This window comes from Magnolia sinica, chromosome 16 (assembly GCF_029962835.1).
Source record: "Magnolia sinica isolate HGM2019 chromosome 16, MsV1, whole genome shotgun sequence".
Classification (NCBI taxonomy): Eukaryota; Viridiplantae; Streptophyta; class Magnoliopsida; order Magnoliales; family Magnoliaceae; genus Magnolia; species Magnolia sinica.
Window position 1 is genome coordinate 70,774,229 of NC_080588.1, and position 11,954 is coordinate 70,786,182.

The following is an 11,954-nucleotide window of genomic DNA, read 5'->3' on the forward strand; positions in this document are numbered from 1 at the left end:
GGTATAACAATGCTAAGGGGTGAAACTTCTAGTTTAATTTCAATATTTTAGTTTGTTTGATTCATACATTGGTTTAATTGATAATTATTTAATTGATTGAATTTGAATTTTACTTTAAAGTTTTTGAATTGTATGAGCTTTTATCCATTGTGAATTCGGGTACATTAGATGTTTAGAAGTGCAATTACTTGGCTTGATTAGAAAAGATTTTGATAAGTACAATCCCTAGATTTATTGTAAACTTCGAGGCACAACCATTGCTAGGAATTCCTTGCAATCAATTACAAAGTATTTTACGAGAGAATCATTCAATTGAATTCATATGTTGTTAGATGTTTATGTTTGGATTAATCGTTTTATTTTTTGATTGGGATGAATCATTATTCTATCTCAATTGAGTTATCGAAGTTGAATTGATAAGCTAAGTATTGTAGATTAATTATAAGTAAATCCCTGGATCATTAGTTGTTTTTAAATACTGTTTTAAACTCTAATTATTTCGATAGAATTATTTATCTTAAACTTAATATTAGACATGCTTTAGTTGTGTTCTTTCCAGTCCCTATGGATCAATTTTAGATTCACCGAGTTATTACTACATCACGACCCTACATTTGGGGCTGAGAATAAACAACCTCATCGATAAGATCATAGCTAATTTAGTGATGAAGTCTGTTTTCTCGACAGGTCTCTTATAGACGTGATAGGCACGTTGCCTCATTAATGGGCACGATAATCGTGGACATGTAGCATGTAATGATTTATTCTCCTAAAGGCAAGTGTAAGGGTTTCGTGTATTCTCATTTATAACAAAATATGTATTGCCGAAGGAAAAATGAATGATGTTACTCTCGAATGAGAGTATTTTTCTCACCAGCTGCGATTACATGGTGTAGACACATGGCGGCTATGATCAGCCCATGTCAGGATACTAAAAGCTTATCTTTTATTTATCTTTCTTATTCTTAGCATAGCTCAGTTTGATTTGCAGCTTCTACCCATCAGCTCCCATTACAGGAGTAGAAGATGGTCTTTTTGCAAAATTAAGTTGTAAATTGTGATCATCTTAACTATGATTTGGTGAATCACATCCGCTTCAATTTGTATATTCTAATAGGCATATCATGTATTTAACATTTTCTTTTATTTATTCAATTTGGTTATCCTATAATTTATGGACTGTAATAAACATTATTTCTAAATATTAATAAAATTTGTTTATTTAAGAATCCTTTTGATATTAAATTAGTGGCGGAAGAACAGGTTCTTAAATTGCCGATAGAGCACAATTTTGGTGGTCTATATGGTGTCGATACGTGGCCTGTGTCAAGATGCCAACGGGTGTAAACAATGGCCGTAAGATCCAAGCCACCCATGAGGTTGTCCCATCGTATCAGTCCCCACTGCAACCACAAATTACGAAAGAAATGAACGAGCCAAAAAGCTTTGGGCAAGTTTTCTGATTGCCATAACCTTTCGCTCGTATCCCACCTGATGAATACCAGTTTAATTTCTGAGCCAAGGAGTATGAACCGAGGCTCCCACCTGATGCACGGGTCGGATCTCATGTCCGTGCACCAAGCTGGCACATGTGGGGGCGTGTGCATGAACTGCCTTGTACATATGTGAACACACAGCAAACCTCTGTGATATCGCTGGCTTGAAGTCCGACCCCATTCCTTACCTCTGCATCCAACCACGACCTTACATTTTCTGGTCCAAATCCAAAGGGGTTCAAGCCCATTGCTTAGCTGTCCCCACCGTTTGGATTTCCATGGCCAACCGTCACACTGATTACTCAATCCTAACCGTCCCATCCAGTGCTTGCAAATGGACGGTCCAAAAAGACACCTAAAGATTCCACATCCAACGTCTGAAAATCCCACGGTGGGAATTGTTCAATCAGATGGATATTTGTGGGGCCCACGATCCTATCTCATCGAAGCCTCAAAAATCTCAGGCGTACAAGAGATAACCCGGAACACTCAAAACAACAGACTGACACGTGGCAACAGGAATACCACGAAGCAGAAGACCAATCAACCAATAGGAGAATCCCTTATCCAATCTCTTATCCTTCACACACCAAAGCAATCCGATAATACCCTCATCTTCTCTCCAAGCTTAGAAGAAGAGAGACCCGAAGAGAAAGGAAGGGCAAAAAAAGGAAAAGAAAAAAGAAGGGGTTCGAGCTCGAGAGCAATGGCTGCGTCTCTTCAAGCTGTGGCTACGCTCATGCAGCCGACTAAGGTCGGCATCTCCTCTAAGAGTAGCTTGCAGCTGAGATCCTCCCCACAGCTTTCTAAGGCCTTTGGCTACGACTGCGCTGGCGCTAGACTGACTTGCTCGCTCCAAGCCGACCTGAAAGACCTAGCTCAGAAGTGCGCCGACGCCACCAAGATCGCCGGCTTCGCGCTCGCCACATCTGCTCTCGTCGCTGCGGTATGTGTTCTTTAATCCTCTCTTATCAAAATTCCGTAGAAGAGAAATCGGAAATGAAATTTGGTTTCAAGTAAAAAAGAAAACAGTTGAAGATCGTGGCCGTTCGTTTTGCCTGCTTGCGTGTGTGACCGTTAATCACCTGTGTGTGTCGCGCCACTGGGACCCACATGGGGAGACGGATGATCACCCTCGTCCATGTTCTGATCACTGCTATGGATAGCTGAATGGGGTACCATTGACCATAAAAATCGGGACGGCTCGTGTTCAAATGCACGAATCAACGGTCAGAATTGTTATTTCAGTGCGATCATCGAGCCATCCCTGCACGTGGGCCCCATGGGCCAACACATACTGGTGGTCCTGATACTTGTAGTTTGGTAATTAATACCATTCATATGTTAAAGTCCAATATCATGGTCTTTCTTCAGATGAATATGAACCGTTGTTATATCTCTTCTAAACCGTCAATCTCCAGGCCACAGATCTATAGCTCGAGATTATCCTATCATGAAGTTTTCAATGAATAGTCCATCCATAATGTAAAACAATAAACAGATGGTCTAGATTACCAAAACATGGGCCCACTTGTCAGAACTTTAAACCCGTATATGAGTCAGAAAGATCGAGTACTACGTATCATATAATAAATCTTTAATCTATAAAAGTTGAGGGTAATGAATCAATCGGGTCCGTCTATCTAGTTGCCCCTTAACTGGATGGTTAATATTTAAAAATACACATAATTCCTGTAATCCTATCCTTCTAAAAGGTAGCCTTCAAAACGACCGGTGAGATTGAAATAGTTAATGGCTAAACATTCATCAAGTGAAATTGAAAAAATGTGATGGACAGTATTGTCAATTTGGTGTGTTTTTAGAAAAAAAATAAAAATAAAAATAATAATAATAAACAATCCATCCATGATAACCTCATTGGATGAACGGACCGGATTGATTAACGGCTATTCGCTTCTGGTGCAATGCCTTCAGGGAGCCAGTGCTGAGGGAATACCGAAACGCCTGACCTACGATGAGATACAGAGCAAGACGTACATGGAAGTGAAGGGGACCGGCACGGCGAACCAGTGCCCAACGATTGACGGTGGGATCGAGAAATTCGCTTTCAAGGCCGGCAAATACAACTTGAAGAAGTTCTGCCTCGAGCCTACGTCCTTCACCGTCAAGGCCGAAAGCATCAACAAGAACTCACCACCCGAGTTCCAGAACACCAAGCTCATGACCCGTCTCACCTACACCCTCGACGAGATCGAGGGTCCATTTGAGGTCTCCCCAGACGGCACTGTCAAGTTTGAGGAGAAAGACGGAATCGACTACGCTGCTGTCACCGTCCAGCTCCCCGGAGGTGAGCGAGTCCCATTCCTCTTCACCATCAAACAGCTAGTAGCATCTGGTAAGCCCGAGAGCTTCAGCGGCCAGTTCCTTGTGCCGTCTTACCGAGGCTCGTCTTTCTTGGACCCTAAGGGACGGGGCGGATCCACTGGCTACGATAATGCAGTGGCGTTGCCGGCTGGAGGGAGAGGAGATGAGGAGGAGCTGAAAAAGGAGAACATAAAGGAAACATCGTCATCTACCGGGAAGATCACGCTCAGCGTCACGAAGAGCAAGCCGGATTCTGGGGAGGTGATTGGGGTGTTTGAGAGCATCCAGCCATCTGATACCGATTTGGGAGCGAAGACTCCTAAGGATGTTAAGATCCAAGGGATCTGGTACGCGCAGCTTGAGTCTTAGGTGTTGTTGTATATTTGATGTTTGGGGTTTTGTTTAATGACTCTGTTTATGGCATATAAGGAAGGTATTTGTCGCAGAGGAGTGTATGTTGTATTGCAATATTAGCCTTCTTTTGTATTTCTCACACTTATAAGCAGGTGTACTTGCAAAACAGAGTGGCTCATCAGTAATCTCAATTTTTTAAAATTGGGAAAAGGGTCTCGCTTGAAACTTTGGCGAGTCGAGTGGATTGACAACTCGGTCGAGTCAACTTGTGACTCATTACAATGGAGTGGGTCCACCATAAGGGATGGCATGGACGTTGCACATGAGTCAACTGAGAGAGAGAGAGAGAGAGAGAGAGAGAGAGAGAGCACTAATACACACGTTAATGTCAGATTAATGGGGACAGAGACTGACACAGGAAGGGCCTGTAACAAGGAGAAGAAGATCACCGTCTTCTCAATCCAATCAAAACCTTCATCTATCAGAGTATTTCTTGAGTCTATGGGAAAAAAAATTGGGTAAATTTCGTTGAATAATTGTGTATGTTTTCTTGATTATAACACTAATAAAGAAATAGAAAACAAATTTTATTTTAATTAGAAATTATGTGAAATAGGAATTCTTTTAAAGTATAATTTTTTAATTCATTTAGAAGTTATTTGGAATTTTCTAAAGCCTAATTTACCAAAAATAGAAATGTTCGGATAAGCGCTATCAAAGCATTCCTAGTATTATTACAAAAAAAAAAAAAATTTAATGACAAAAATTCTAAACTCTAAAATTTTAAAAAATATAATAAAAATAAAAATTACTAAAACTAATAAATTTACCTAAAATCATAATGTTGAATTGAAGGGGTGTGTTTTCGGCAAAACAGATGAATTCAACCAGTATATTAGGCCACTTGATCCCAAAAGCTTGGTTACGCAAAGATTGATAGGTTGTGCATTTCGTGACAGTACCTGGGTAGGAAGTTATGATTGATTTAAAATCCCTAGTTGGACAACAATTTCTCTTTATTCGAATGATTTCCTTCTCAAACTGAACACACCTCATGCTTAATTACATCATGCCCTACCTAGGATTGACCTGGATATGATGAACTACTTTCACTTACATTTGACCTGCCTTTGATCCATACGTGCAAATAACGCATATATGTGGCACATCCTATATTAGTGAGGTTTGGTGGAATACAACCCAAAGTATTGCAGTAGCTAGAATACCATTGGAGTGTAGAGCTGTTGGATTTTGGGTTATTTTCAATGACCCAAATTGCTTATTTGGTAGGGCTCCTTTGGATGGGGATGCCCAAGGAACTTCCAAATTGAATTTTTAACCATTGGGTTATATAAAGGTTATGGTGGCTGTTCATATTCACAGCAAAAGAACCACATTATCAAGGTTAAAGTAACTTAATTTAAAAGTTTCTATATGTTGTCTACCACTGTACAAAGTGAGACCGATTGTTTGAATGGTTTGGATCATTGGAAGATGACATCAATTCAAAGGCTTAAGTCTTGACCTATCCCATTGCAACATGATGCATTCAAACAAGAGGTTTGCTCAAATGCATTTTATTGATAGGGCTAGAGCTGGGCTAAATCCGATCCGATCTGGAGGCCAAGATTGGGTTGGATCGAGTAGGCCCACTCAGATCCGACCGTACATCGAGTCGAGTTCGGATCAGTGACCAATCGGACCGATTCAATCCGGGATCTGATCCAATCCGCACAACATTCATTCAATACTGTTTCCTGTAATGTTGTCTACTTGAGATTGGGATATACCTCTTTTTTTTTTTAAATACCATAAAATGATCTAGAAAAATAGATGGACGACATGGATGAAATAAATACATCACGGTGGGGTCCACAGACCAACCAGGGGAGTAGCCAATTCGTCTCCTCTCAGGTGTATCTATGTGATAAAAACACTCGAGTGCCTCAAGACTCCTGACGGACGCGGATTCCCTGCGGAACCCTTTCGCAGCAAGGATTCTGGGTGGGGCCCACTGCGATGTTTGTGAGAAATCAAACCCGTCCATCCGTTTTTCGACCTCATTTTAAGACATGTCACCAAAAATGAGGAGGATCCAAAACTCAAGTGGGCCATAGGAGATGAAATAGTGGGGAAAGTAATGCCTACGGTTGAAACCTTCCTAGGATCCACCTTGCTCTTTATGCCATCTAAACCATTTATAAGGTCATTTTCACTTAGATAAAGTGAAAACACCAAAAAAATTAGACTGTTACAAAACTTTTATGGCCATATAAATGTTTCAACGGTGGTCACTAAATATCCATTGTTTCCTCTCGTGTGGCCCATTTGAATTTTGGATCCTCCTCATTTTTGGTCTCAAGTCATAAAATGAGCTTAAAAAACGGATAGAGAGACTTCTCGAATCCACGAGAAAAGAAAGCAAGCAAAATAGAAAATAAATTCTATAAAATTCGAAATTGATTAATGAATGAAATAAACAAGTTCACAACCCTTTAAATAGGGGTACCAAGAAATGGGAGAGAAATTAGAAACAAACTATAACTAAAACTCCTAGAATTCGCAACTTGCTATAAATAGTAAACTTACTATTTATAGACAGTCATGATGTCTACTAGTGCGCAAAGTTTTCGGCCAAAAATAGTAAGTGTCCTATTTGGCCTCACCAAGCTGTTCTCCTTATTATTCTAAGCACTTGTCATGTTAGACACAACTCCTAAAGCTCAACGGCTAAAGAGTTATAATCAAACTAAAATTTACTAATTATAGTAAAAATAAAATTAAAATAGGGAAAGGACCGTCGATCCGGGGGTATTTCGCAAATCCAGCTTGTGCAACTTGGCTTGTGCCAGGTTGGTTGGCTAAAGTAGCTCGTTCTACCCCAAAATCATATATTTTTCGCCTGATAACTCATTCCGGATTGTGAGATACGCCCGATCTAAGGTCTGACGGTCCGGATTACTTCTGTTGTCGACCATGCTTTTTCTTATCCATCTTGGCCATGAAATTGTCTGCGACCCGCTCTACATGACTCATGTGGCCCACTTTAGTTCTGGATCCTCCTCATTTTTTATAATATGTCTTAAAATGAGGTCGAAAAACGGATGGATGGGTTTGATTTCTCACAAACATCACAGTGAGCCCCACCTAGAATTCTTGAGTAGGAAAGTTTCGCTAGAAATCCGCATCCACTCCTTATGCCTGTATTGACATGACTTAGTAGCTATTGACGTGACGTAGTAGGAAGCTGATTGGCAGGTGTAATAGGCACCAGTTGTTATTGACATCAGCAAGTTCTGTGGGTCCATCACGAGGTATGTGTTAAGGCTTGAGCCGAAAAATAAGACACATCTAAAGATCGAGTGGACCACACTACAAAAAGCAGTGAGGGTTGAACGTATATCATTGAAACTCTTTTAGGGGTAATAGAAGTTTCAAATCAATATGAAATTTGTTTTTCCTCTTCATCTATGTAGTTGTGACCTTATTAACAGATTGGATGGAAAATAAACCTTATCGTGGGCCCTACGAATTTTTTAACGGAGAAAATCATACTTAAAAAAAAAATAAAAAAAAATATATTTTTAAGCATAAGACTCACTCGATCTGATCCGTACCCAACCCAACCCAACTCGGTTTTACCAACCGAGTCGGACTCGATTTGGATTAGGCCAGCAATGCAATGGATTGGATCGAGTTAGATGACCTAGACTCAGTCCCAGATCAGATCAAGTTCGGGTTAATTCATTGAAAATTTTGAACCGAGTCGAGTTGGACCCAATCCGGTCGAACTCAACTCGATGCCCACGTCTAGATAGGGCTAACCTATCGGAGGGTCAGTGTCCCATGGACTTTGTAGGTTGGATGTTATCTGCCGGTGGTCCAACCAGTTGGCCTTAGACCCTCACTTCAAAAAATATTCTTAAAACCATTGACGGGCCTATTGGCTAATAGATACATGGCTTGATTAAAAAATAGGGTTGAATTTTCAACACAAGCCTACCCTTACACTGAATAAAGGATCTCAAGCCTAGCCCAAACTAATCCATATATTCGTAAGGTATGTCCTTTCTAAATTAAACTAAGAAAAGAAAAAATAAGTAAAAGATAAACTAATGTGTTTGGCGTAGGGCATCGAGCTCTTCCTCAATTGTTTTTTTTTTTTTTAATTATTATAAATCATTGAGGCAGTGAAAACCCTCCTTAGGGTTTTCTTGTAGCTCATTGATCCTTCATGTCCATGTTGTTAGCTTTTTGGATAAGAAAGTCTCATTTAGAAGATATGAAAAACTCTCAACCAGGAAGGTCTCATACAACCATTAGATCTCAGACTTCCACTCCTATGCGTAAATGTTCTCATATTTGACTCATGTTAAGAGAGCATCATTCTTTAAGATCCATCATGGACATTCGTCTAAGAAACCTAGTTTAGATCACTTAACTCCTGATCGTTGGAGTGGGATTTGACACCTACCACGTGCCTATGATCAACGATAGGCTAGATATTATCCTTCTTGGAGCCCATTACCTGTTCTTCCTATTTTGATTGGGCTATGGTTGCAGACCCAACCTGGATGATGTGTCTGTTTTTCCTAATTCGAGTTCGAATCGTAGCTAGGTTCTCTTGAATGCCAGTCTGATCTTTGGATCTTTAGAATCTTTTAGATTGCTATAGTTTCTCCGAACGTCTTTAGGAAGAACTCCTATTTTGGAAGGACTGTGAGAGATGGCCTCGTCGAGAAAATCATAACTAGATTCGCGATAAGATATGATCTCTCGACATGTCTTTTATAGACATGGTGAGCATAGTATCTCATTAATGAGTATGATAATCATGACCACGTGATGTATGATGATTCACTCCCCTACAGGCAAGCCTAAGGGTTTGTGCCTTTGCATTTATCACTGAATATGTATTGTCAAAGGAAACACGAATGATGATGCTCTAGGGTGAGAATATGTTTTATGCCCGTTGCGGTCATGTGCTGAAAACAGATGGTGGCCTTTGATTAGCCCATGTTAGGGTGCCAAAATTGGGTGTAAAGAGATGATAAATAAATATTCTGATGGCTCCCTTGAAGTTGTTAATGATGGGAATTCAATAATGACTCTTTCATGTGGTAAGGGTAACACTTGCTAAGGTGTTACTTGGATAACACCTAATCCGCTCCCAGAATCAGTAGGCAATTCTGTCAGGATATGGGATCTACCGAAAGCCATGCCCACACCTTGCGGGAAAATGGACGGTCCTGTTATGGCCTTTTATGGGGCCTACTGTGATGTATATGTTTTATCTACACAGTCTATCCATTTTCCATACTAATTTTGGCATAAGATAAAAAATGAGATAGATCTAAGGTTCAAGTGGGGCGTACTATAGGAAACAATGGGAATTGGGTGTCTATCGTTGAAAATTTCTTGGCCCCACAAAAGGCTTTGATCAAGATGATATTTGTGTTTTCCGTTCTAGGTCCTAGTGACTTAATCAACAGGTTGGATAAACATTACATGGATCATGAGGACCTTCCACTTTTGTCTTTTCAATCATCTGCCTCAACAATAATCACAAATAATAATATATATAAAAAAAGCATTCAATCACCATTATTTTCTTGCAGTGTGGTTCACTTGGGATTTGGATCTGCCTCATTTTTTGTCTCATGCATTAAAACGATTTTCGCAAAATGGATGGATTGTTTTGATATAACTCATTCATCATGATGAGCTCCTCATAACTTGGCGAGGTCGTTAGTGCTGCGTGGTACACCTTGCAATCCACTTCCACTAATGGCAGCCTCATTAGGATTGAGCATTTCCTGCTAAAGCCTTTCACAAAAACTTTCCTTTTGGGATGTTAGGTGGGCTCCACTGTGATTTTTGTGGGAAATCTGCCCCATTCATTCATTTTGCAAGCTTATTTTAGGACAACAACCAAAAATGAGGAGGATCCAAAACTCAAGTGAGCCACACTAAAGGAAACAGTGTAAACTAGGTGCCCAATGTTGAAAACTTCTTGGGGCCACTGAAAGGATTTGAAGAAGCTGATATTTGTGTTTTTCCTTTATCTATGTCCGTGTGACCTTCTAAAGAATTTAGATGGCAAATAAACCTCGCAATAGACCCTATGAAGGTTTCAATTGTAGTCATTTAATTCCTACTGCTTTCAATGGTATTGTCCACATGAGCTTTGGATGTGACTCATTTTTTTTGGGCTCGTGTTCTAGAGTGATATGGAAAAGTTAATGGATGGTGTGGACCTAACTAGGGGTGTACATCGAGTCGAACTGAGTTGAGTTGGCCTCATCTCGACTCGGCTCGACCACTAGCTGACCTCAGCACGAACTCGGCTCTGCTCGATCCTCGAGCTTGATTGGCCAGCTCGGCTCGGTTCGGTCAACAGCTCGGGCCAGTTCGAGCCAAGTTTACCATTGCAGCATTTTCACAAACACCTAGACTACACGTTCAGAAACTCACTGTATTTGAGACAAGAACAATGGTTTTACAAGTATTTTCTCAAACACCTTTTAAGCAATATAAAAATGAAGAAAAAAAATGATGTTAGTTTCATATACATACCTTTCTTACCACCAGCCACACTTCTTTGAGTTATTTCATCAAACACTTGGTGAGCAACATCAATATCAAAGTAACTGAGTCATCGATCTTGTTCGATCCGAGTTGGGTTGAGCTGGGGCCAACTCGAACTCGGCTCGAACTCATTTTCTAGCTAAAAAAATCAGCTCGAACTCAGCTTCAAACCGAGTCGAATCGAGCTTTTTCGAGTCGAGTTGAGCGAGCTAACCGAGCTAGCTTGGTTCAAGTACACTTCTAGACCTAACACATAAATCATAGTGGAAGGTAAAGTTCTACATATTAAAAGTTGGATTGTATATTACACAATTTACTTCCAACGAAGGATTTCTTTTGCAACGTACTTTGAAGTAATGTTTTTAAGAAGGATCCGCGAATCGTACTTTATATTGGTTATTAAGCCAAATCTCACTCGTAGAAGAAATTCAAAAAAAAATAATGGGGAGCGCTTTCGACAATCTGTATTCCGTTTTTATTTTTTATTTTTTATAGTGTTAACAAACAAGCCCTAATACCCTTAAACCATAAATAAGCCGGGCAGACACCAGCCCAATTAACAAATGAGCTTAAATTTTCAGCCCGGCCCAAGTTCACGCCCGTAAACCGGAATTGGCCCGGCCGAAGTGGATAGGCCCAAAAATAATATACATTAGACGATGCTATCAACTGCTAATCTCATTTTCTGTTGCTCGCTTGGAGGACAGTAATCAGACGGCTAGGATTATCCATACCATTTACCGTAGGGCGACTATATGTACAGTCTCCGGTGAAACATTATTCTGCCACGTGTACTGTGGTGGATGGGTATACCATGTTCTGGTTCATCGGACAAACGGTCCTGATCGCTGAACCATAGCCCCAGGAGCCGAATTTCCCACAACGGGTGTAGGGCCGGTGCAATAAAGAACTCTCTGGGGCCTACCAACATGTGCATGTGACATCCAATCCGTCCATCATTTCGCCAGCTCATGTTAGAACGTGATCCCAAATATCAGGCCGATCCAAAACTCGGTGGGCCACACCACATGGAAAACTAGTGAAGGGGACCCACCATTGAAAATTTCCTGGGGTTATCTCGATGTTTATATGCCATCGAAACCGTTCCTAAGGTGAATGCAACAACGATGATGGGAAAGATCATATCAGCATGCGTTAACATTAAATCCCAAAATTCAGGACCATCCATAA

General features: G+C 40.4%; 1 protein-coding gene across 1 annotated transcript; it reads left to right on the forward strand.

Annotated features, from left to right (window-relative positions):
- Window positions 1-2,108: 2,108 nt before the first annotated feature.
- On the forward strand, window positions 2,109-4,266 carry LOC131228656 (oxygen-evolving enhancer protein 1, chloroplastic). The gene is made up of 2 exons (XM_058224470.1): window positions 2,109-2,442; window positions 3,432-4,266. The coding sequence occupies exons 1-2, from the start codon at window positions 2,203-2,205 to the stop codon at window positions 4,188-4,190; spliced, it is 999 nt and encodes a 332-aa protein (XP_058080453.1). The 5' UTR covers window positions 2,109-2,202; the 3' UTR covers window positions 4,191-4,266.
- Window positions 4,267-11,954: the final 7,688 nt, after the last annotated feature.